This window comes from Syngnathus floridae, chromosome 1 (assembly GCF_059516105.1).
Source record: "Syngnathus floridae isolate MCC-2025c chromosome 1, RoL_Sflo_1.0, whole genome shotgun sequence".
Taxonomy (NCBI): Eukaryota; Metazoa; Chordata; class Actinopteri; order Syngnathiformes; family Syngnathidae; genus Syngnathus; species Syngnathus floridae.
Genome location: NC_142413.1, coordinates 13,134,518 through 13,161,869, shown reverse-complemented (window position 1 = coordinate 13,161,869; position 27,352 = coordinate 13,134,518). Strand labels below are relative to the sequence as shown.

The window sequence follows — 27,352 nt, the reverse complement described above, 5'->3', positions numbered from 1 at the left end:
CTTTTATGAGCCCATCTTGTTACACTCATACAGTATCTATAGATAACCAAACTACGGCTGAGGTAAATAAATAGAAAAGCAAAACAAAATAATCAGTTTAAAAATATTTTCCGCACTATAAGGCGCACCGGATTATAAGACGCACCTTCAATGAATGGCCCATTTTAAAATTTTGTTCATATATAAAGCACACCGGATTATAAAGCGCATAGAATAAATAACAACGTTGCTCAAACGTTAATGCAATCACAATATAGTAATACTCGAAATAGTGAAAACAATAACAATATATCAATAACTCAACGTTGCTCAAATGTTAATATCACACAACACACAAAATAAACATGTAAAGCTTACTTTAATAAATTAGTCCTCATCCACGAATCCATATTGGTCCATATATAAGGCGCACCGGATTATAAAGGCTTTTAAGAAAATTGGAGGTTTATGGTGCGCCTTATAGTGCGAAAAATACGGTACACGCACACGCACGCACACATACACGCACACATCATTGTAAAGAATATTTTGGGTTGACTTCCTCTTTAAATCATAGTATGAATTCTACAAACATTAATTCAGACTTATAGCAGGTTTCAAAACATATGCAGGGTATTACACGCAAAGCTTTATGATTCCTTATTAGAAATAGGAAATTTGTGCAAAGCATATCTGCTCTTTATATAGTTGTTGTTTGAAAAAACATGAGCAAGTCAGTGAGCATAATTTCTGAACAGCAACTAAGAATTGGGTTTGTGTCTCGTAATGAAAGAGCTGGCAAGGAAGCTGAGACACTGCAGGCACAATACTGTACAGTAGGCTAGGGCTATTCTTAGTGCATGGATAAGGGGGTCAGCCCCAGCTATATCGTTGCTTGCCAACATCTAACCCAATCTCTTAATTAATCATTAATTAATCCATGTGCCAAATGTTGGGAATGCCATGGAATTATGTCAAAGAACAGTAAACCTAACACAACTCACTCACTCACTCACTCACTCACTCACTCACTCACTCACTCACTCACTCACTCACTCACTCACTCACTCACTCACTCACTCACTCACTCACTCACTCACTCACTCACTCACTCACTCACTCACTCACTCACTCACTCACTCACTCACAAACGCCCGACACCAGTCAGTAGAGGTTTTATTGTCAACAAAAGTACAGCTATATCAGATATGGATTCATTTTTATTCCTTTTTTTTTTTTTTTTTTACAGCGAAGTACAACATATTCCCAGTGCTTCTGAATACACCAAAACATATAATGTACATACAGTTGACATCTCCACTCTCCCATTCACAGTTTCTGAATTGAATAGGCATTATTTTTCATTTCTACATCAAATAATCAAACTCAAATTGCCAGCAAGAACATAAATGACAAATGTTTGCATATGGAGACAAGGATTTTGGGTAGTGAGTTAATAATTCTCAGCGGTAGGCAAAACTTCGACCTTGGACTAGATGGTATAATACAATGACAAGTGTGTTTGTAAAAGTGGGACGTCAGTCTTCAGCTCACATTGCTGTCATTAAAAACCACATCTAATATGGCTCGTTGGACTCTGTTGTACCCTGACTGTTCGTATGCAACCAAGGAGATCTCTCGTGGTAATGTCGCCGTGCTCCACATGAGTGCTTTGTATACACGTTGAAATAAAAAAAAGTGGGGGGTGGGGGGGACTGAAAGCAGTCTCCTGTTTGCTAACTTGGCTGTCTCAGTTCATGACTGGATAACAAACAGGATTTAAAACGATCTTCATCAGCACTCTAGAGCTTGGATAAAAGATAAGAATGTTCACCCTATAAGATTGTTGACCAATTTAGCCCCCAAATTATAACATTTAACACTGGCTAGTAATTAAATAAACACAAGTGAGAAAATCTTTACTGTCACGTTGTTATACTTCAGAGCGTGATATGCATTGTAATGAAGTACTGTACTCCTTTTGTGTCTTCAGGATTAGGATTATTTTTCGCACATCCCCACAGAGTTCTTGGGCGTTCTGCTCTTCTGCTGGACTAAAAATCTATACACCACACCTATGATCAGTGCTAACTCCTATATCGATATCATAAAAAAACTATACCCGTTTTGCCTCATATCTGATGTTCAGCAGTTACTGGTGTCCATAAATAACCAGCGAAGAGAGCTACGCCAGTGTCGATTGGAATAAAAAAGAGAAAACGTCTCATATTTGGCAAAGAGAATGCCAATGCCTTTCATTTGATCGATCAAGAGCTCACTCTGACTCTGCGTGGGGATAAGTCCCTTTCTTCTTCCTGGCATGGAATAGGAACAAAGGCTACAAGCAGAAACGTAACACGAGCAGGAGACAGTGGTGGCTAGAGACCAGAAGTCCCTCTCCGGTGAGATGGCAGTGGGTGCACAACTGAATGCGTCACGGCGGAAAAAAAATCCCGTCGGAGGCGAAATGAAACTAAACAAACCGTAAAGAGTTGTTTTAAGTCTCATGCAAAGTATTGGATGCCACAAGCATGCATTTACCTGGTACTGAGCTCTACCATACGCTAGAACTGGAACAACATTCGTCTCCAACGCAAAATACCAATATCCAAATATATGATCTGTCCTTTTTACAGTATTTACAGTGTGTAGCTGATAAAGTTAAAATAGATGACTTTTTTTCTTATTTAATTCATAACTCATTGCTTATAATATTCTTCGAACGGTATACTCTAACTCGACTAAGCAAAACTAATGATTTCTAATATACTATATTCCAAACAAATTCTTGTTCGACAATAACACTGTCATTTCTATATACTGTATCTGAAATCAGAATAACTTATCTTTGTGCAAGATAACTGCAGCTATGCAAATGTGACATAGTAACAAAATAAGTGTTTTGAGCGTGCTGTGTGCACAAAACAAATCGTGTGGAAGAGATCTGTTGGAGTGGATCTCATGCGAGAGGAAGGAAGAGACCGTTGCAAGTCCCACACCAAAGGGAAAATACATGACAAATTCAAATCTGCCTGTGAAACGGAATAGATAATCACTAGTGGAATGCTGGAAGGCACTGTTAGATAGCATCTCTCTTCTCCGCAGCACAACGGGCCAGTAAGTGCGCATGATTGTGTGTCTCTGTGTGCGTTTGCATCTGCGGGGGTGATGAGGTGGGTGAGGTGGGTGGGCGCAGCACTGGACCTGAGGTTAGCATGCTCAAGGAACCCTATGTTGTTGGTGAAGGGAATTATCTTCCAGAACAATCGAACTGGGCGAGACACTTCTCGTCTGTGTTGCAACTTTCTTTACACACATTGTACAACAGACAAATTTCAGTAAGTTGTAAGGCTTGGCTGTATCGCACTTTCTTATTGAGGAACAAAGTAGTGATGGCTCATTGCTCGGATGGCAAGATATGCTGTTCATTGAATCCAACGTGAGATGCGTCTGGAGTCAAAAGATGCTCACAAAGCGTGGCCAGATGTTTTGCTTACACTCCAAAGTCTAGCAACAAGATAAGCATTCTCAAGATCTGCTTTTCTAACCGCTCTGCTGAAGAAGCATCTCATTCATAGTGGGTTAAACAAATCCATCTGATCAGGCGGCAGTCTTCAGAAATTCTGTAAACAGTGTGAAGCGCCGCACCGCGCCGCGCCAGAACATGGATCAGATCTGGATAAACAACACCATGGAAGGGAAATGCCAAGATTTTAATCTGTGGAGATGGATGAATCGCAATCAGAAAACGCCTCTGTGCTACACCTCCTTATATCCATCTTTATGCTGCCATACTTGCATTGCACTTCTTTTCCACTCCTTTGTTAAGGTCAGACGGTTTGATCTACTCGCAGGTAAGAGGTCTACCTTATTTTACGACACCCATTCGTGCAAATCAATCTTTTGCCCAAAAATTCTCAGCTGACAGAAAAAACAGACCTTTTAGAGATCAACCTCACTACTTGCTGTCAGTGCATTTCCAGAGGTGGACCTTGCTCTTTCCAAACAGTCCGTGAGCTGCCAGCACAGTGCTACAGGGGTGGTCTCTGGGGAAAGAGGGGAGGGGCTCTGGTGCTATGCGGCTGGAGCGTAGCCTGCCTATCTCCTGCTCCCAGCAGGTTCATCTGAGCGGCAAGCTCTCCACAACCCACAGCCCTTAACCTTCTGCGTGATGGGATATGAATACCCTGTCAAAACTGCTTGGTGAAAGAATGGTAATACACTATAATTCTGACGTTCCCGCTATTGATTCCTTCCCGGAGCCGTCATATCACAGCCGCTGGCAGGTTTCTGACCGATTGAAAAGCTTCCTCTGACTCATATGGGCTGAGCAGGTGAGCAAAGAGATAACGACGGCGAGATGACAAAGAGAGGCCGTGACGAGAGGGCTACTACAGAGTAGAGAGCAGATTCAAATGCGCCTAAATGGTCTGCAACTGACGATGGGAGAGGTGATGCCCAACAGAATCGAGCTTCCCGGTTAGTTGAGATCGACACGGGCCTGTCGTTACTCGGAGAATGCAACTCACATAGCAGCAGCACAGCAAGATTTCGGACACAACGACCTGGCGCTTCCTGGTTTGTGTCATCGATGGATCTAAAGAGCAGTAATACAGCAATCTCTACGAACGATTCCCAGGACAATCAGTTGGTGTGTGGATACAGGTAAGTGTTGCAGAATCTGAGTGAGAGTGCAAGTGACGGTTGACTCAGCTGGAGAAGCATGATAACTAAGAATGTTTTCAACAAGTATGAAAAGTTATGTCTGATTACCCCCCGCCATATTCTGTGAGTCTTCAATCCTCTTGCTGCTTTCAACCACACCCAATATTAACATTGGTCCTTAACTTTGAAAGTCTCAAATCAGTGTGTTTTTGTATTTTCTTCATTGTGTGACACGATCATCCAGTGTTTAGTGCTTCTAAGGAAAAAAATAGCTGGTCCTTCAGAAGAGTCTCTATTTCTTAAATGGAGCTAATCTACTAAAATTTTGCCAGAAAGGAGCCTGGCCTCTTTTGGATTGACTGAATTCAAAAACCTCTCCTTGTGCCATGTCCTCCGTTACCTCATACTGCCCCGCGCTGAGGGGTTCCTGCGGGGGCGGATATGAGGGCGGCGTGCACCTGTTTACACCTAGAAGAGCAGCGGGCGTAGAAAAGCCAGAAAGGGGTACAAGGGCAGGGCGGGGCAAGGAGGCGGCGAAGGCACAAAGCAAAGAGAAAAAAAATGTCAGTCAGTCTTGTCAGTGAATTGCTTGACAACACAACACCTATTCATGCTGTCACAGCACACAGGCGCACGCATAAAAATGAGAGTCCATTGCTGCATGGTAAACCTGAAACGTGATTATCTGATGACTGCTGAAGAGGATGAGAAGTGGAATTCAGCATTAGTGATGACACAAGGGAGACGAGAGATGCTATTCAAGCACGGTCTGTCGCAAGCAAACGAGAGAACCGACACGTCACATCCGATCCAATGCTGGACAGGAGACATTGTTGCTCCGTTTTCGTTGTCGGCATATTTGTTTGAATAGCACCCTCAACACTTGAGGAACACAAGAGTGGTGAAAATAGAGCCCAACAGAAAGCTTTCTAATGTGCATTTAACTAGATTCTACCATGTCATCGAGCTAGTCTACAAGCATCACAAGTATGCTGGCGTAGTTACAAACTACTATATTTGGAGATCAAAGTTGCCATGGCATCTCAGAAAAAAATCATTTGGAGAAAGGGTGTGCTTTGTTACAGGTATTTTGCCAAACACTGTTTTAGCAGCAGTTTGATCTATTTGTGAAAGAGGTGTTTCTCTGAGATACTCCATTAGATAATGCTTATCAGCACACAGGGCAGCAACTGCATGCTCCAGCGCCAACGTTAGTGACAACACCTCCCAATGCTATTTGAGCAGTTGCCATGGCATCTTATTGTGCTAAGATCTAAAGAGAACTCTTAGGCATATACCTTTATCATTTTCAAACCATGTCCATACAACATGGCCCTCTTTCTCAAGATGAAATCTATAAATGAATCTGAAATTCAAGAGAGTACTTCACCTTGTGCCAGCCATGTACACATATAGCACAGACACATTTACTTGGAAAAGACATCTATGAGGGTTGACGCCAGAGAGAACATTCAGAAGTAGTTATTGGTTAATTCATACGTTAATGGATGATCATGCTTATTGTGCCGCTGACCATAGCCAAAAAAAAAACTGTCATGGGAAAAAAAGAAAAAAACATCTAGACTAACACTAAAGTAGCTAAGATGCAAAGAATGACACCAGCAGTTGTGACATGTGGTCCCAGTGTTTGTGCTGACAGGCGTTAGCATCTCGAAAACACCTCTTTTTCTTCACTGAGCTGTTGGGTTTCAGTGGTGGCTGTATTTGTACTTCATCAGACTTATTTACGTCAAGTAAATTGTGTCTATTATTTCAATGTGGATTCAGTTCTGACAAAGACAACAAACCAGTTCTTACATAATGAATACACAGTGCCTTGAAAAGTATTCATCCCACTTTTTTTCACATCTTACAACAGCTTTTTTAATTAAGCTTTTATTTGCTTAACCGATACAAAGTAGCATATATAGCTAATTTCCAAGTGGAATGACTATGATACACAGTTTTCAAAATTGTAATTTATAATTGCCAAGTGGCATGAATATGATACATAGTTTTCAAAATTGTAGGGTTCATTAAAATCTAAAAATTGTAGGGGGCCATTCATTGTATTCAGTCCCCCGTGCATCAGTTCCCACATTGTAGAGCCACCTTTCTCTGCAATTTCCTAAATATACTCGACTCAAGCTCCAATTTAAAATTTTAAATCATACCTAAAACTTCAGCGACAGCTGTGAGGCATATGGTGAAGGTCTGGGTATTCAATTCACATTTAGCTGCAGCTTCATTGAAAAAATATATATGTTGCAAAGTCTAACCCAAACGCTTGCTGGTTACGAAATTGCGTGAGGAAAACTGTGACACCGGATCCAGATGCCATGAAGACAGGTGTCATCTTTAAAACTCAATACTTCATGCACACAGTCCTTCTGTCTTTTCATTGATGCTTAACGGGCTGCTCTACTGTATGTAGCAAGTCCGCTTGACGTGAGCAAGCAGACATTTAACTCAAATACCGTACAAGACCAAAATTTCACCTTAATCTACGGTACTTTTCCAGTGTACACAGTGCACCCTGTATAATATGTGTGTTTGTATGTTTAAGGAAAGTTAATGAAAGTAGGTATGAAAAAGCAGGTTGAACAAACAGTAAACAACGATGAGAAGACAGAGCACGCCAGCGAGGAAAAGAAAATGAAAATCACCTGATATCTTCTTGTTGCCTCACCTTTCTGTTTGGTCACCTTTCTCACTGTCATGGCCGCCTGCCGTTTCTGGTACTCTGAGATCTCAAAACCTAAACAACACAGTATACTCTCAAAAGAAGGGCAGTGACTACAGATTGCAAAAAAAAGAAAAAGAGAATAACTCGTGTCCAATCTCATCTCATCATACTCAGGCAAGTTCATGTGATCATACCATAGAAATATGAGAGCGGAACTATCTGAAGGGATGCTTCGTACGTAGCCTTCGTACAGTACACCTTCAAAAATGTTGTTATGCAGATATGTTGTATTGCATACATAAGAGCAATGACTGAAGCTATTGTGAGTGAAGCAAATGCTGACTAAAAATATGACTAACCGATTTTCTCATCCTCCTGCACCATCTTCCTCTCCTCATGGAAAGCCCTGAGCCAGCGGATCTTCTCCTCCGGCTTCTTGGCCAGGAAGATGTGGATCTCGTCGCAGTCTTTGTTGCACAATTTGAAGGCGTTCTTCACACTTACGTTGAAGTCATCATCTCTCCCGTCAATGGCGTCCCGCACCTCGTAGCGATCCATGTCGATACGACCCTTATAGTACAGAATGTCCCGTCGTATCAGATCCTGGTGAGGTGCATAGAAAGATGAATTGTGTGTGGTACAAGCATGTGGTGTGTGTCCATGTCTTTCAATCGTGCCAAGGGGTCATCAAGCACCTTCCAGTTTTCTCTGACAGTCTGTCTAAAGAAACCCTTTCCATCTGCTGCCCAAATATACTAACACTCACTTTGCACATTGAGCGATGCCAGTTTTCCCAGAAATACACTTAACATTATTTAACACTGGCAATGATGAGCGTATTGAGTGTTTCAACCATACATTAAAGCTTGTACAGGCAAAGTGTTGCTGCATTCCCTATTCGTGGACTTCACAAACATCAAAAATGCATTCTCTATATTTATATAGCATGCACATTGGCATTGACAAAAAAGTAATGCCAAATATCAGCCCTGGTAATCGGCCCGGCAAATAATCGGTCTATTACTAGCTTGGTAGTTCTACTGATCAGTGCATATGAAAGCCTTTGTTTGGGGGGGGGGCTCTGGGCCTGTACGGGACAGTCGGGTCTGGTCTGTGTGTAACGGTTAGTATTCTCGGCAATCAGTGTTGCATTTCTTTTTTATCGACTTTATTTACAGCTTTGCACCCAAAGCATTACGTCCGACTTCCCTCCATCTTCTTTGTACCACCATGTCTTCAAAGCAACCCATTTACATTTCATGGTAAAATAATTGTAATCATTTTAGGTTAAAAGTGAATTCAGCCCCCAGATCGGACTCGGCTCACCCGAAAACAAGGCTTGAAAGATTAGACTGCGACAGTAGGTAAAAAGGAGTTAAATTATATTTTGACTACACAACGGTTTGCATACATTTGCAGATTGTCCTTTTTAATCAATAATTCCGCTATTATAACAGAGCATTATATAACACACACATTCACCCTCTCAGAAACGGCAGAAGCCAAAATCTGACCATGCCAACAGTGCATCCAGCACAAATAACCGTAGCCAATGTAACTTGATTTACTTCTCCTGTGTAAGTAATCGCCACAGCACAATAGCCTTAGGGCCAAACAACATCCACTCACATGATGAGGTCAGCTGGGGTGAAATGAGAAGCAGAACATCCAATGAGTATGCAGAGATAAACCTGCATCTATGTACAATCCTGATAAGAACAATGGGAGAGGAAAAGATGGAGCTCTCACACCCCCGAGGCCTGTCACTGGATTTAGAATGCTAGAGGAGGAAGTATCGAGCGGAAAAAAAAAATAGACTAAACTGTAATTCAGCATATCCTTGGAGCTTTTTTTAAGGGGCACTGCACAAATACTGTAATTGATTTGTGGTAGAGGTCACTAAATGATTAATACAATGTATCCAAGTGTCTCACTGCATTTGTGCCCGTGTCTCTGTGTGCATGTACAGTTGAGTGTAGCCAAGCATGAATATTCATCTGACAGGGGAGCACAGCCTCGGTGCATCGAAGCCAAAACTACCGCAGCTACATTTTGAGAAATGTGCTGAGTATTTGAACTTAACGGAGGGCTCGTGCGTCTTCTACAGTATATCTCCAACCTAAGCAAGAAGATGTACTGGCTTCAAGCACCTCTGTGGTCAGCATGGGATGCACAACTGTTTTGTGTTCAGCTTTGTTTTCATGCAAACAGAAATCAAAATGAAAGGAAGAACATGAACAAAGAAAAAGACATTTTACCTTCTTACAGAGAACCAGCTGGTGATCAAAGAGGAAGAAGACTCGCTGCTGGCTGCGCCCATATGGCTGATAGATCCATGACAGCTCCCCAGTGTAGATGAGCTCAGAGCTTCTGTCCAAGATATCGTCCCCCTAGACCAGCCCCCCCAAAAAACACAGATACAAAATCAATAAATCAAAGGTTCACTCTTTGAACGAATCGTTAAATAATAGAACTATTTTGGCTTTATCTTTTTAATTCGAGATGCATAACAATGTCCTTTCAAAACAGAGCACACGAGTAGAGCTGAACAAGATACTTTACTTCCGAGGAGAGGATTTAAAGACCCTTTAAGATAGATGTGTAGATAAAGTGTAACCCCCTGGAAGGTAAATCTATTGTATTTATTCAAACAAACTTAGAATCACCATCTGTCTATTTTTGCTCCTATTCATTTGGCTACCATGTTCATTTATATTTATGTATATTATATCATTTTACATCAATTTTGTACGATACTCAAATTTTTGCTTTGAGTCTTAGCCCACTAATGAAAGCAGTCACTCAAACGAAAGAGGCACCTAAAGAAAGAACCTGCCCCAAAATCTGACACAAATTGCAGAAGTGCATGTGTTGATGGCGTCAACTCCAAAAAGTGTTTGAAGTCATTGAGCAAATGATTATTCTCTAAAACTATTATCTGAACTGAATTTTGATGTTAACTCATCTGAATAAAGAAGCCACTAAAATCAAGACAAAACACAAATGGGCCTTTCAGCTTATGAGTATTGCACACTCTCCTTTGGTGTCTTCCTCTTCATTTGTTTTTAGTCTTGTCTCTGAAGCTATAATAAACACTTTGGAAAATGCTGATCTGCCAACAGTTAGAATACAGACTGGTGAGGAAACTCGCAAAAAGATTCAATTATATAATAACTGTAACAAAAATTAAGGATGAAAGAAGTGATTAATTTCAAAGTCACATACAAAACAAATTATTTTCACAAAATGTATGTGTAAATGTGGTTATTCTTTGCTCTCTGTGAAATCTCATGCAATTAATGCTTGTTAAGTTGTGCGATTCAAGAAACGGTGTCATTTATGCAAAAATGATCCCAGAGCCTAGGAACTAATTTACTAACATAGAAGAAGATAGACAAAACAGATTTCATATATAAATCCAGCATAGGGGTATGAAGTAGGGGTCTAGAGTCGGAGCATATTTTGTCTCTCAAGGTACACCGATTGTTGTGTTAAGGCGTCATGTACACAAAAGCTGTAGCTTTTACAGACGCAGTGAGAAGCCATTTGTACATTGAAGACATGGACAAACGCCTACGCACACACGCACACGTACATACCTCCCAGTCTAAAACAGACGCTTGCCACTGGGCAATTTTGTCAATGTTTTCCAGTCTCCTCTTCCTCTCATTGATCTGCTGGGTGACGTTTCGCATTACCGCCAAAGCTGCTGCCACATATCGATAGTCGCTACAGACACAGACAGTGCACACATAATGACTCTTGGGGAATTTAATGGTCATGTTAAAGTCTTTGAAAACAGGTCGCTCTTTAAAAAATAATGAAAAATAAAATGTGGTGGTTTTGCACTAATGAAAGACACAGTCTACCTTAATAGACAAGGAATGTATACTGAAGTATTAGTGGTGGGCCTGCTAGAACAAGGTCCAATAGCAAGTCACTATTGGATTCTAATTAGCCACTTGGTTTAGCAACTTTAAAAACGAGCGCATCAATGCTATGTGATAAGGATTTTTTTCTTTGCCTCTGGTTGCTACACATCCAAATATAGTGCGTATGTGTTTGACAGAGAGATGGCGTATACTTGGCAGATTCTCTGCTGTCAAAGACTGAATTGGCAGGTCTCGCTGGCAGAGCTGGCAACTGGCTGAGAGCCCCTCGTTTGTGAATGACCTGAAGCTGGCTGAGTTACGCTAAATCTATTACGCTATGTTTCTGCGGGCTTGCATGTCCAAGTTTGCACATCTGAATTTATATGTACATGTATATGTAAAGCGGTCATTTTGCACACATACTGAGATGACAATTATTGTAGATAAAATTCTAAACTTGAATTTGCAACCCAAAATAAGATTAATTCCCAAGAGAAGTACTGAGTACTTTTAATACGTGTATGTATATTGTGTCATACCTGTGCTCTTGTGCCGTGTATTTGAGAAGTTCGGCCAACTGGAGGGGATATTTGCAGATCTTCTGAACAGGGGTGAGCAAGAAGCCGTCTATGGCAATGTCAATCATTTGCTGGAGGAGTCGACAGGCCTCAAAAAAGTGCTGGTACCTGCCATCCCTCATCAACTTGCTCAGCTCCATGCAAGCATCCAAGTGGTTATTGCAGTATTCGGAATATATCCAGAAACCATCTTGCTGTAATAAAGAAGAAGAAAAGTAGGAATAACAAATTAAAAACAAAATAATTTTTCATTAACATAAAATATTAAGAATTGTTTGTTTGTTTGTTTAGTCGGATGGCTAAAGTGAAGAACAGAAAGTGGTTCCTTGATCGTGTTCTTGATTCTTGAGCCAAACCATATTGTTGCTGAAAGTGTCATATCCGTCTATAATTTCCGGCCTTCTTGAATTTTGAATTGTGTAAAAACATAGTATAAGTAGTAAATTGTATAATAAAGGCCCACACGCCCCATTACGCCCAATTCTACCAGCAAAAGAAAGGTTTAACTGCGATTTGCACGAGACTCGCGCCTTGAAATAGGGCCTTAAGTTCTCATATTCATGAATGACATTGAACACAAAAGAGTCCAACATTTCTAATTTCTTTTGCACTCGATGTTCAAATAAAGTCTTAAATAGTTAATCCAAAACCACAAATCTCTAAAGCGCAGTCCTTAAGGAGAAGGAATAATAGGACAAGCACAGCAGTGGATATAAGTATGTCCAAATGTTTATGAGCTTGGGGGGAAACCTTGTTTTTTATTTTGCTGTTGCATGTTAAATTCTACTCATTTGTATTTCAATAACAAATATATTTTTGAATCTTGCACAATGAACTCACATGCTCTAAAAAGCATGGTCCAATTTCAGACAGGTGGGGCTCCTCTGTATTATATTGTTTCTCCAAGTCTCTAACAAATCCCATCTGGAAACGGTAGATGTCCTCAATGTTGCCGAAGATGACCTTCAGTTGGTCATCATTAAACATGTCCACCCGTTTCCTGCACTGGCGGAGGTAACCCTGCAGAAGAAAGTTCATTAAGTTCAATCATGCTTCCAAAAGATGCTGGGGTTGGGAGCCATCAATTGAACGAAACTGAAATTACCACTGATACAAAATCATGATTATAAGTAAACAATACATATATTTAGGATATAAAGGTTTAGGGTTCCCTCACCAATTTGCGCTTCACGTTTCGCAAATGCGCGATTTCGCAGGTTTATAAGTGACAGGAGAACAGCATTTAAATACACGTTGATAGCGCAGGGCGTGCCTTTGAGCAATATGCGTCACTGCGGACAAGTGCGGGAAGTGCGGCAGCCAGCCTGTCACGAACGAGGCAGGACAACCAAGTGCAACACGGACTGTTAATTTAGTGTATGCGAAAAAAGGAAAAGGGGAAAAAGGAGGCTAGAACGCCAGCAGAGCGGTGCACGAGGTGACTGACGAGCTGGTCAGCAAGCTTGCATCGTGCGGGTATCTCGTTACACAACAGATCAGGCTAACGGGAATCAGATGGAAGGCGTGCGTGTTTCAAGGCAGACAACCAGCCAGGCGTACCGCTACACAGCGGATCAGGCAAACGGAAATTAGGTGGCAGGCGTGCGTGCATCAAAGCAGACAAAACAGCGACGACTGACCGGCGACGAATTATACATATGGCCTATTCAGCCGGTAACACGGGACAGGTGGTGGCGATAGAGCCGATTAGCACGCGCAGTTTCGACGCGCGTCCCCGAGGTCTAGCGTGAGGGCGTGTAAGCCGGCCAGCATGGTGAGAGCGGAGATGTGACCGCCGTGCACAAAGGAAAAACGCACTGCCGTGGAGAAAGAGTCAGGACAGCGGCAATGAGCCCTGATAGCACGGGGCGTGCCTCTGAGCAATGTGCGTCACTGCGGACATTTTTTTTAAAAATCTCGCACATCACCATACAGCGAAAATAATATCAAAAGTGGTGTTCATTCTCGGACAGAATAAGAAGGTTCACCATGCGGTTACCATGACCGACGCGCGACTTTGGCACCTCAACATTAAAATGTAAATGTTCCATAATTTGTTCCTTTTAAACCTATAGGTGCTGACTAACAGCTAATGATATCTAACTAGTCTGTACCTATCTGCCAGTTTCTAATGCATCTTGTACCTCACAAATGTCCTTGAGGTGTTTGATGTAGTGTCTCTCCGTGCTCATGATCTCGTTGATGACGTTAGCTCTCATTTGGTCACGGTTCTGGAGAGGTGAGCCCAGACACAAACAATCGTTGGCTGGGTCCAGGTGACCATTTTGAACCTCGCTCGTGCCTTCGGCTGGTTCCCCTCCTCCATCCTCTTGATTCACCCACAACTAAGGACAAACACATTCACACGCACAAACAAGGGGCACGTGATGACTGGGAAGCTGTGTGCAAACGACATTTGATGAAAAGGTTTTAACAAAAAAATCCAACTGCAGACCCTTAATCCAAAACAAAATGTACACATACACGCACCTACGTACATCAGACGTAGCACAAGTCATATAGTATTTTCAAAGATTTCTTCCCAGAGGTTATCTGACCTTGTGTGTGACCCCACCCATTTCACTTCTGCACACATACACAGTGGATATAGACAAGAAGTGACCACACTACTGTTTAAATACCAGGTTTACAGGAAAAAAAGGCACTTGTAAATCAATTTTAGTCATTGTACATGTGATCTCAATTCAATCAAAAAAATATACGGTATGTACTAAAACGAACCACACTAAACCTGACACTGTAGTTTGTTGAAAGACATTTGCTTCAATTACAGCATTCTGGTTTTGAGATTAAAGGCTTAGCATTTACCTGGCAAGAGCTAGATGATTACATGAATCACTCGACGTAGTTCTTTACATTATCAATCTGGGACATTGCGATCTTCTTGTACAGCCTACCAAACTTTTCTTTTGACAAATCACAGCAGCGGAAATCCTAATCGGGACATTAGATATTTCCAACCCAAATGCACAAAGCACCTCTCACTGCTCTTCTTCCAAAAGGAAACTGTGAATAACTCTGCGAGAACAGAATTAATTGCGGCGTCCATGCATGTTTGGTTGTTTTGTTTGTTTTCCCGGCCTCGTCGCTTTTTGCCTTTATTGCAGCCACATATCCCGCCCCCAAACACATTGTCGCTTTGTGATTGGTCCAGTCATTCAGTGACGGGCTCGGAAGAAATCAGTAGGCTCGGGACATGATGGATTTTTGTGAACTCACAAAAATTGAGAATTCAGCTTGCAGGCAAGGTTACGTTCGTACGGCAGTTCTTGACTACTGGGCCACCACTGCTTGCAGAGACATTCCAAATTTGTCAAATTGCAAGGGCATTGCTTGTGTACACATCCCACATGTTTTCAGTTGGATTTAGGTCTGGGTTCTGTCTGGGCCAACTCATATTGTCTTTTGGTGAACATTCTGTTAATTTGGATATATACCTGGGTTAATTCTCTGCTGAAAAGATGATGCTTTTGAGTGGAATTTGAAGGCTTTTGGACAAAATGAACTTGTATTCGAGAGAGAGGGAGGAGAGAGAACGAGAGACAGAAAAGAAACCAATAATGCTGTGGCTGTGACTGTATTTCATTGCTGTACAACTAGGACTACAGCAGAAATTACTACAGCAGGTTTTATGATGCTGTGGGTCTCTTGACACTAGTCTTTTAATCAACTTTTGGTAACATCAATGTGGTTGCACTTTGTTTTTGCAGTCTTCACTGTGCTCCAGGTTACATGTACAAATTCAAATGATTAAAATTAAGATCAATTTCAAATCATACTTTGTACTTTGTAGGCTCAGACATTTCAAAAAATGCTTGAGAATATTTAAGTTGATGCTTCGTAAACAATACAAAGAACAGTAAAAAAGTTATTTGGACCAGTGCTAGGGTTTTGATTTTTTGTTTTATTTAACATGCCGGGTTGCAATTGCCCGCGGAAATGCTCATTGTGTAAAGGCACATTTGAACTAAAATGAAGCTCACGAAAAATCAAATACTTTCTTCGTTTGACTACACGAAAGCAATGTACTGTTTGGGCACACGAGTCATTTTACTCTGAAGTCCTCGCTGAACATTTTTGCATTTTTCACCCGCATTACTCAAAATGTAGCCATTTACGGTACTGCACTGGCCATATGTCACAGTGCCTAGTGCCCTACACTGAGCAAAACTTGCAAGCACCATAATTATGGTCACGGGCATATACTGTACTTGTCACCATGGTAATAAACAAGCCACATATTCGACAGCAGCCATAATTAACAGAGACCTAGCCCTCCGCATTACTTGCAACCTTTCACGATTTTTTAACCCTACCTCCAACCTGCCTCCAGATCAGCCATTACTCCTACAAATCCCCCAATTTTACAGCTGCTTTGTTGAGGAACACTAGCAAGTGGGCAGTCACTGACAAATGGCTGCATCAAAATAAAACCATATGAAGCAAACTTATCAATCAGGGAACACAAAAAGAAGATAACATCCTCAAAGTGGATGAAGAAAAGAACAAGATGGTGTTACCTATTGGGATCGTCCCGATACGATATTCTGTATCTGATCTGGCTCTTTGGTGAGTATCGGACAGAATCGGATTCGGTCACAGGATCGGGCCTGGTGGAGCGATTTCATTGCTTTATTTTAGATGATCAAGATGTCTGTCTTGGAAAACAATGATTTTTGTTGTAATGGACTTTTTGGAGCCAACCGATAAACTTCCTTGTCAACATTACATTACAGGGATGGCGTTAATGGAGCTATACAACAAGAACTGCGAGCGTGCAAGCATTTTTTTGGGTGTTTCTTTTAATCAATGTACAGTTTAAGTTGAGTTTTGCTCAGGCTTAAGATGCAACATATTAAAATATATTAAATTTTATTATGGCTTGACTCACAGGGGAAATTTTGTTAAAAACAGCTAAACATAATTGTTCAATGTGTTGTAAGTGTAACAAAGGACATAAGCAATCCTTTTAATTCATATATGATTTGTTCCACGCCTTAGGATTAAAATAAAAAAAGATAAAAAAGGGGCTTAATATAGGAAAGAGCACACCTTAATAAAATCAGATCAAATCGGAAGCCCAAAAATCTTGATCGGGACATCACTAGTATAAGAAAGTAGAGTCATAGTATCAGCAACCATCACGTTGTATTCAGCACAGTCCACACTACTAGCTAAAATTAAACAGCAGAACAGCAGATGAGGCAAACAGTATGTTTTGTCTCATCTGTGAGTTTACACAGAGAAGTTATGGTCCATTATTAGCCATTCTGCAAAGAGTTAGTCCTCGTCATAGTTTCTCCTTTTCGCGGGATAATTATGGAGGGAGATTGGGGCCAAAATTTAGTACTTGAAAAAACGAAACTCGTACTTGAAAAAAATAAATCTAGAAACTGAAAATAAATGTGTTGCTGCCATTTGATGCTCCCCTCAATTTCTCTGTCAGCTTGGTCTCTTCAGACAGGTACTAATTTGTGTTTGGAATTTAAAAAAAAAAAAAAAGATATAACTTGCATCTTCTGGAATTTTCTGTTACAGGCTAAATGTTGCATTACACAAAATATTAACATAGAACATTTGAAATGTTGCAAATGGCTGTTCATTATTCCATCCAGAATTGGCAAACACAGTTGTGCACTTCCATAAGCATATTAAAGCGAACTGACCACATATAACTGATTGGAAAAAAGTGTTTCATTTCCCTTTTAGTGTACAGTACACGCCAATTACAATGAAGGTGGAACATTGTGTAAAACAGAGAAAGAAATACGGGCTACATTGATTTTTAAACCCTTTCCCACTCATATTTACCTGAATACACAAAAAAATGAGGGGTTTTTTTTGCAAACATTGGTTCAGTTTAAAAATTACACACAAAAAATAGGTGTTTTTTGGTGTAAACACCTGGTGTTTCTTTAGTGTAAACACCCAACTGGTGAATAGGTTAATGGAAAATGCCCAAAATGCTCAGTTGTTCACAAGCTAGGATGGGACACCCATTTGTAAACAACTGTCTGAGCAAACGTTTGTCAATGTACAATTGCAAAAAATTTAGGGATGTCATCATGTCTGGTCCTTAATATACCGTATTTCCGGACTGTAAGGCGCACCGGACTATAGGGCACACCTTCAATGAATGGGCCATTTTAAAACTTTGTCCTTATATAAGGCGCACCTGACTATAAGGCGCACAATTAATGCATCATGTCAGATTTTTAATCCAAATCAATCATTCTCCATTTTATCTTTTTTATTTCAACTTCAGACGCAACAAATTACTTTATAATCACAAAATAATGATCCATAGTCTTTTTGATTCATGATTCATAGTCTTCAGCGGGCCACTTATGATTGATTTCATTACACAATGCGTCGGGCCAGTTTAGATTTAGGAATTTGGTCCATATATAAGGCGCACCGGACAACAAGGCGCACTGTCGGCTTTTGAGAAAATTTTAGGTTTTTAGGAGCGACTTATAGTCCGGAAAATACGGTAGTCAAAATATTCAGGGAAACTAGCTGCACATAGGCAGCAAGGCTGAAACAGGCATCCTTTTTAATCGGATATTGCAACATGGGAGCAGGAACACTTCACAAAACTAGTATCAGTTAACAAGGATTGTCACCACATCAATATTATTGTTCTTTTCATTATCTTTTAAACAGTGACGTGTTCACTTTCTATACCCACTGTTGATCTTTGGAAACATCCTAACATGCACATTTGATCTTGAACATTCATACGCACAGGTTCACACACATAATATTCGATCCTGCCGTCACAGCGAGCGTGATTTCAAATGCCCAGCAGCCAACACCTGATGACACACACTGCCAAGAGTACATTGAAGAACTGACGGGTAGAATGCCAAACACAAGATGAGAAATGCAGCGCCACAGACAAGCAGAGTGACGGGTGGGAGAGCACGAAACTGCAAGGACAAAAACCAGTAGCGCAGCCTTACAGTACAACTGCAAAATAGTCAGAGTCAACAGTAAAAGAACTGTCCTGGAAAAAGATTTTAAAAAAATAGCAATGGACATCAGTATTGATGTAAATTTAAAATTAAGATGATTAGTCACTTACACTGCCTAAATATTTTGGTTACATATCTTGAGGGGGGAAAAAAATGGAATCTTTACTTTTGACTCATCACTACTACCTAGTATCTATGACACCTGTCAAGGGTGATTGGATGAGTTTAATGTTTGGTAATGTTGAGGGTGCGTTGCGTGGTGGGTTGGACAGGCTTAGATGGGTGGATGAGGCTGGGGAAAAAAACGCACCTTTGACGTGGTGTTTTGGAACCGTGGAGTTGCTATGGGGTTGATATAGAAAACCTGTTTTGTTTGGGGCTGAGGAGGGTGGGGTTCCACCTTGGAGAGAAAGAATGACACAACAGAAAGATACTTTTTGGTTGACAGTCCTGCCCTCTTGGGAGCGACGATGGAAGGGTGGACAGGTGAGAATGGTAATGACGGGTGTCTGAAGGGGACATTTTGCTGTGAGCACAAAAGGATGCTCTTCCTTCAGCGGGACATCAAATAAATAAGACGCAGCATCTTCATCAGACAACAGTTCAAACAGTTAGTGTTGTTCATATGCTGGTAGTTATCTCAATGTAAAATGACAATATGGTGATTTTATTGGAGAGAAAAACAAAAGAAACGTGATACCACATGAAAGGGGCACCCTCAGCATGTATTTTTAGTAGGGCAGTATTTATTGTTCAAATAAATTATTGTTCACCAGTATGTGTGAAGAGCCAGCAGCATACCAACAGTTGGTTTGTTTGCATATGTTCATGTGCCTCCAGTTGTGTGAGCGGATGTATGTTGTGTCTGCAGTTGTGGGCCAGCTGCGGCAGACTCACCCGCACAAAGCTGGCAGGGAACCATCCCTCCTCCTCATCAATCTGGCCCCACCACCAGTCCTTGTTGGAGGCATCCAGCACCTTTATGACGTCACCGGCCTTAAATGCCAACTCCCGGTCCGCCATGGTCACATGGTCCCATACCGCCTCAGCGTTGACGATTGACCCTCCACTTATCAACTAAAGAATAGGTGAGAATAGAGAATGTATTTAAATCCATAGCTCATTAAAAAAGGACTCCAACGATGTAGAAATAAAATGGTTTAGGTTATCATATATAGTATCTAACATCTTTTTTACGCTTCTGAATAAAACATAAATGCCCTATGAATTGTGTTTCAAATGGAAAAAAAATATTGCATTGATGTCACAGTGATTGAAATACTTTTCTTTTGTGGTGAAACCAAATTCATACCCTCAAAGCTCACTGGTAACGTTAAGGACTGCAAACAGCATTACACAGTTGCTAACACAAAGCACAGCACAATACAACAATGTGCACCAACAGAAAAAGGGCAAAACTACGACAGGAGAAACAACACAAAGTTCAGACATGCAACACTCAGTAGGGAGGGATCATGGCCTGTGAGCTGATCTTTCAGGGATGCTAGCTAAAAGTGTTCTCATTATAGTACAAGAGACAGCGACGGCGCTATTAAGTGGGACCCAGATCTGAAATCACCCACTTAATGTACCGAAATGTTATCCATCACACTGCTTTGGCACCTAAAGACGAAAACCAGGTCCACATTAATGCATCTGTGGCAAAGCTCCATGTTATTGTTTGGCCAAATGTCCTCTTCCAGTTCCGTCTTTTCACCAGAATCGTCCAGTCCAAACGTAACCCTGCATGTATCCAGTTGTGGGCAGTGCAGCCACTTCTACCCAAGCCGGTCAAGATCTGCTTTAGCCCTAGGTAATGGTTTTACAAAGGGCTAAACAGCATGAACTCCAAATTTAAAGCCTAAACTGTGAAATATCCTGTTTTGATTTTTTAAATCCATCTTGAATGTGCTTGCATTGTATTTATTACTGCATTGCATTCTTCTTTATCAAAGGAATAATCAATAAAAATGTTTTGTTGGCGGCACCCCTAAATTTTACTTTTATTAAAACTTTTCACATCGTAAACTGAACAGTGACTAACTAAATGAACTTTGTATGATGACATCAGTTTGTCATTGGAACTCACACAACAGAGAAAGTCATAAAGAAAAGTTTAAACTTCCTTTTTCGACACCTAATTAACCACTGCATCATGCATGTTGGATTTCTAAGGAAACGTCTAATGAGAGAAGTTTACACATAGTTGGTTAACTAAGGGTCTGGTGCATCTGCCAAATTCTTCCTTACGTGTCGTGCAGAAGCATCCATTTGTGTTCAAAGATGTCACTGAGTAGCTTGATTACATCGAAAATCACACAGGGCTGTGAGCTGCTGCAACAATAGCTCCAGCCTATATCTCAAAGCTCTTCACTTCAGGAAGAGAGGAGGATTACTGCAAAAACATGTGTCACGCTGCCATGGAAACAGCACGGATGGAGGCTGCTCAAAAAGATTAAAAAATCTGTTCATTCAGGAAGAGAAATTGGATTTATATCAGACAGAAATGATTGTACAATAATGCAGAAATAGATCGTGGCATGATGGACCTGACTGGGCCAGCGCATGCACAACAGAGGTCAGCCTTGATGCTCCCCTATTAAAACTGATCAGGTTGGACCATATTCTTCTGCCCAATGGGAAGAGAGATCAATCCAGTCACTCTTATGCTGTGCCTCCCTATTCTGTTCATTCCTTTCCCTCATGTCATCTCCTTAACAGCACTCTCCAAACTGGTTCATTCTTTTCCCTACATGTCTGAATAAATTAAAAGTGTTACCTAATCAATCTCAACAATCGCCCCTGCCTTGGCGAAGATGGATCAAATAACATGAGAAAGCTCTTACATGCAAACACTCCTGACCTGTGGATCTGACAGCTGTAATGACCTACACAGTACGTCAAGTTGCACCATAATAAGTCAGGACCCTACTCAACTTGGAAGATCTGTATTTAGGTCAAAGCAAACGCATGCAGAGGAATGTCTCTCTCGAAGCGTGGCATGTTCAAGCGACATAAATTGAACAGAGAGCAAGAAATACAAAATTACAATGGCTTGAGTCCTTCTATCTTTGCACCACAAAGCATCAGCATTCGCTGCACTGGCAGCCCCACTGCATTTTTCCTCTCTTTGTAGTTGTAGCATAGCTGCACTGAAGCGCCCACAGCATTCCTAAGCAAATACATACTGTATGTTTCGACAAGCCTTACCATGTTCGTAGCATGTAACTGTAAGGAGAGCGCATGCATGGGGAAATCCGGCTCATACGATCATGATTGACGATCCCTTTCAGTAGAGCACAAATGATGGTTGTGCACGAGAGGCGCTTGAGCTGTCGTTTTACAGGGTGCTATATTCCAGAAAGAGGTTTCTCTTACTGACGCACAGAGTGAGTCTCGTGGTCCGTCCTCCCTGCGTCTGCCAACCTTGTTATGTAATACACATATACCCCGAGTCTGGGAGCCAATCAGAAATAGCTCTTCCTAAAATCAGGGAGAAATAGCAGTACATCTTGCCACTCACACGCACAAGCACACATATTCTTTGCACATCATTTAACATTTAATAAGAAGACACCTGCCCTGCACTGATTGAATCAAATACTAATAAGTTATAATACATGCACAAAAACAAACCATGGCAGCTACTTGCTATGTGCTGTGCTGCTTACTTTAAGATTGTGCCATTGCCACTACAGTATTCAGCATCATGATGCTCTGCTCTCAAGTGCGGCCCCTACGTGGAAGTAAGCTCAAGCTTCAGTGAAGAGAACATCGGCTCACATGCCATGACAAGTGAAAGGTACCTTCCCTTGTATAACGAATGGCTGCCAAGTATTTGTCTGCACATGCAGTGAAACCTTCCCACCTTCACGAAACAAACACATTACTTAGCCTACAGGGTGAGAGAGCACTTTAAATCTAAAAATGAAGACAAAGCGAACTAGCCTGTCCACCATCACTAATAATAGGAATGTCATGAACAACTCTGAGATGGGCTTTTAGCATATCTATTTATAACATGTCATCAAACATTTATGACACCTGCCCCCCCATCTTTTATTGGCTCACGCTTCTGCATGCAGAAGAAATGGGGATTTTTCCTTCGAACATGCCTTTTCACTCGGCAGATTTAAAAAAAGAAAAAAAAAAAAAAAAAAGAGCTGTGAGCCTCAGAAACACGTGCATTGTTCAAGTGTGACTAGTTCGGTACTGGAAATGGGAGCTGAGGTTAACTGCATCTAAAATGGGGGAAACCTTAATGTGAGCCTGTCCTTTATTAGGCCTAGCCTTGTCCACAACTGATTACTGTTAAGGTAGCATGATCTTGCAGCGTCTGCAGCACGCATCTCACTTGCAGGCCTATTTGCCAGGAATAACACGTTGTCTTCAGTCGGGAGATTACATCTTTGCTTCCATGCTGGGAATAATAAGCAATAAAAGTCACGCAGCAGCAAGCCGAGGTTAAAAAAAACAAAAACATCACCGGGCCTCATAAAATACTGAGAGAATTAAATAACTCTTGCGCTCATAAGCCATGGGATACAATATGGAGGAGAGAGGAAAAGGAGCTCGACGAAAGGGACATGTTAATATGCGTGGATAACTCGAGTGACCACAAAAAAGGGTTGCAGCAGCACAAGGTCTAGTGTCCGCACCACCACCAAACAACATAATCTGTCACAAACGAACGTTGAGAGGAGACAATACACAACGAAGGAAAGGGGGGGGGGGGGGGTGTAACACAAATACATAATATTGTACCAACGTCATTCATTTCAACGCGTAGCCGTGATGGAGCGCCGGGTGTCCCCACTCTCAACCACCGCGCACCGCCTGTCTCTCCTCTCCTGTGTGACAGCGAGGTGGGCTGCGAACCGGGCCCCGACCGCAGATCCATTAACGAGTACCGAGGATGAACATCAACAGCACGTTCACAAGCACCAGCAACGCGATCACCGTAAACACCGCGCAAGTCTGGACATCCAAGGCCATGGCGCAGCACTGCGGGCCGCGAGAGGCGTTCTCAGTCGGGCGATATTCAGCTGCGAAGACCCCAGGCAAGCATGTAATCCACCTTTACAGTTGGGCAAAACGTGGAAAAAAAGATGCCAATACGCCTCCACACGCTGCGTCTTGTAACTCATAATGGCACAGGAAGGGATGCATCATCCTCACCATCATCATCGTCATCAGTCTGCACCCCGATTTCTCCCTGCTGGTCAACACCTGACGGTGTTTTGCTCTTCCCGACAAACGCAATTCTCCGGGCTGCAGATTAAAGCAGGCGGGGGAGAGGCGGTGTGCAGGCTGTGAGCAGCTGCGGAGCTGCCTTCCGGTGAGCGGGGGACCAGGCAGGAGAGGGGCTCGGCGTTGGAGAGGCGGTCCTGAACTAATTCTCATCACCCTCCACTGCGAGACTACCGGCATCAGACATCACACCAGGCGGGGAGGGGCACGGCCAGCCCCTCGCTGACTTCATTGACCACCATGGCTGAAATCACAACCATTCGAACGATACCACCGTACGTGCCATGCGAAGTGATTTATCATTTATCGGTCGCACCTTACGGGACGATTTCACGACAAAGGACAAGTGTTGAGCTCCTTGTATATTGAAATGACATCAGCATTTTTCACCCTTCTCTCTGGCTAATTCATCTCGTATACAGTGAATTTTCGCGTGCAGGGGACAAAAACACTAATTCGAATTCGTATTTCTATGTGAAATCGTTTTAGTGCAACATTCATATGATAGCACTCGCTGACTGCCCTGTCACACTTGTTTCGTGTGAATAACAGAAATACCCAAATAATCAGAACCAAGTGAAATACCGTACTGGCCCGAATATAAGACGACCCCGATTATTAGACGACCCCCTCTTTTTCAAGACTCAAGTTTGAAAAAAGGCTTTTTGAACACCAAATCTAATTTTTATACGGAAAATAATTACAGTGCAGCAGAAACAAATGATTATAACAATATATTCGAGAGAAAAAGCATGTTATTTGGCCTCATTCAAATCATGCAAAAACTGTCTATCACATCTTAATATCTGAACATTTAAATATCTAAATTAAAGTGCAATCACATTTATAAATGAATGGCTTCTGGTTTGTGAAATGTAAATAAACCAATTGACTGTGATGAAACAACAAAATTGCAATACCTGCATTAACCATCAAACTGAAGACTAACTGTAACTGTAGTCTTGATACAAATCTGAATAAGGAAAAACATTGCAATAAAATAATGCAAACTGGTTTAAACTTAAGAGTAGCTGAGATCTGTCATGTCAGAACATTACTCCTCGCAAACATCCTCTGCCTTGCTGAGCTCAGTGTCACTGTCCTCGTACGCGCACACCCTCCTGTCGAGCTCTTGAAAGCGGCCGCTCTGAGGACCACGGAAAGCTTTTCTCTGATTGTGAGCATTTTTAGGCGATCTTTTTGAGCTCTCCATCTCCGTACATTACACTCTGTGACACCATATTTCACAGCCACTTTGCAATTGTTTGAAGACTCTGCCTCATTTATCACCATCATCTTGAAGTTTACATCATAACAATCTCCTCAGCTGCCGATTAACCTGGCCGATCTTCGACCCACTTTTCTCCAGATTGTCGCCATGTTTCTCCATTTTCTGTTATCTCTTTTCTTATTTTCTTCTCTTTTCTTGCTTACCACTATTTTTTTATTTTTCTTCTTTTTGCTACTGCTAATTTTTTTTGTGACAGGGGTTCACTTTGGCACGGGGAGTTAAGTTCAGCATTCGCTTTAAAGATATCTGGCGCCATCTCGCGTTGTGAATGGGAATAATGTCGAGACCCCGAATGTAAGACGACCCCCACTTTTTCAGTCTTATTTCAATCCAAAAAACACCGTCTTATATTCAGGCCAATACGGTAATCAGCAGAAGTTGTATTGTTGACTAACAAATCAAATGGAAAAATATTCTCTTGCAAATCCCGTACCGGAATATTACAAATTTCCCAAATTAAACGCTATACACATCAGTTAATTGTCATGTTATTTGGGGCTGGGAGATATGAGCTTGGGCATCATCATTATTTTAATATTTGGGTCCTCATAGTTGAGAGGATTATGATGGGTGCGCACTATGCTTATAAATAATTTTATAGGCTGCGTTTGGCTCATTTCAGCCACCTCATTCACAATCCAGTTATCAAATCAACCACTCAACACATCTTCACATACAGTCGCGCTTCGGGTTCGGCTCCAAAGTATAAGAATATGATAAAAAGAATAACACCAAGAGTGCAGCAGTATTTTTAAAGCCATAAATAATTTCCAGGGCACTTTCTGCACATATAGTACATCCAGATAAAAGTGAAGGCTCATGAAAGTGAGGCTTTCAGTGAATTGCAAAGAGCTGTACAGAGCATCAACGCTAAGATATGACAACCCTTCTCAAACAAGATCCCGCTCTGTGCTTGCATATGTATGTGTGTGCATGTGTGTGAAAGGCAGAGGGAGCATATTACATAAGCGTGCCCTTCCACTGTGGGCTCACTCTCCAATCTCCCTGACATTTAGACAACAAAGGTCACATCTGAAAGTCTAAATCTGCACAGACACCAATGCTAATTCACTCATGCATATACAGAAGAGTTGGTTTGTTAAAACAGTACAATTCCTCACAGTATTACATCTGATAAAATGCTAAACTTATTTTACATGAACAACCATTGAAACCCGACCCTAGTTCTTCTTGTTGACGGACTTAGCCCTCATCTTGTTTAGACACATTTTTATCGGACTTAAAACTGGATAGACCGATTTATAATGGTTTAATATACAAAATTTGAGTTGATTGGACAGGACAACTTGCCCAAAGTGGATTGCTCAACTATTTTGTGGCTCCCGATGTGTGTGAAAATTTGTTTCCTGAAAACAAATTCTGCAGCAAACAAGACTTGTGTGGACATGACAGTTAGAACACATTGATTCATCATGTAAAGAAATTCTTTCGGTTAAGAATCATATTATGCATTAGTGTCTGCAATAAGGAACAAAAATCATTTTCAGCATTTTTTTTTTTTTACTATCTACTCTTGTTAATAATGACCTCGAACCTCTTCCCAAGTAGTATCTGATCACACAACTAAGGAACAAAAATCATTTTCAGCATTATTTTTTTTTACTATCTACTCTTGTTAATAATGACCTGGAACCTCTTCCCAAGTAGTATCTGATCACACAAGTCACGAAAAGGCCAAATTCATCCATTAAGGTGTAACTCCAGTGCACAAAGGTCAACACTAGACAAAAACAGTGTCAACGTGATCTGGTAACCGAAAAACAAAGAGGCAAATCAGATGACATGAAACCTTACACTAAATGTCACATGGACACTTCTGCAACTCAGTGTTTACCAACAGATTCACTGGTGTACTTATATTGCTGCTGAGAAGCACCATCTCACATTCTATTTCTCAGAGAAATACACATAAATCTACGGTATACAGTACTCATAAATGATGTTGGTATTATCCATCATCGCCATACATTACCAACAGTGGGAGCAATGTAAGGACAGATGCACTTAACAAC

General features: G+C 41.4%; 1 protein-coding gene and 1 long non-coding RNA gene across 8 annotated transcripts in view; one reads left to right on the top strand and one right to left on the bottom strand.

Annotated features, from left to right (window-relative positions):
- Positions 1-1,143: 1,143 nt before the first annotated feature.
- The window catches only part of LOC148404174 (spermatogenesis-associated protein 13-like), a 41,534-nt gene continuing 15,325 nt past the window's right edge, over positions 1,144-27,352 (bottom strand). For 3 of the 5 annotated variants that reach the window (XM_088371460.1, XM_088371491.1, XM_088371487.1), the window contains 10 exons: positions 19,676-19,855; positions 19,089-19,178; positions 13,925-14,125; positions 12,621-12,800; positions 11,742-11,974; positions 10,930-11,059; positions 9,589-9,720; positions 7,690-7,933; positions 7,334-7,402; positions 1,144-5,112 (listed from right to left, as the gene is read on the bottom strand). In XM_088371460.1, the coding sequence (XP_088227586.1) occupies positions 4,937-5,112; positions 7,334-7,402; positions 7,690-7,933; positions 9,589-9,720; positions 10,930-11,059; positions 11,742-11,974; positions 12,621-12,800; positions 13,925-14,125; positions 19,089-19,178; positions 19,676-19,855 (1,635 nt within the window). In that variant the 3' untranslated portion in view covers positions 1,144-4,936. Of the gene's footprint in view, positions 5,113-7,310; positions 7,403-7,689; positions 7,934-9,588; positions 9,721-10,929; positions 11,060-11,741; positions 11,975-12,620; positions 12,801-13,924; positions 14,126-19,088; positions 19,179-19,675; positions 19,856-27,352 lie in introns of all 5 variants that reach the window. The other 2 variants (XM_088371478.1, XM_088371469.1) reach the window with 2 other exon arrangements.
- On the top strand, positions 4,005-25,779 carry LOC148404175 (uncharacterized). 3 transcript variants are annotated; one of them, XR_015857611.1, is made up of 3 exons: positions 4,005-4,644; positions 19,650-19,866; positions 23,640-25,779. It is a non-coding gene; the product is annotated as an uncharacterized LOC148404175 (long non-coding RNA). The 3 variants fall into 3 exon arrangements; XR_015857606.1 differs by lacking the exon at positions 23,640-25,779 and adding an exon at positions 20,482-20,753; XR_015857609.1 differs by lacking the exons at positions 19,650-19,866; positions 23,640-25,779 and adding an exon at positions 7,735-9,746.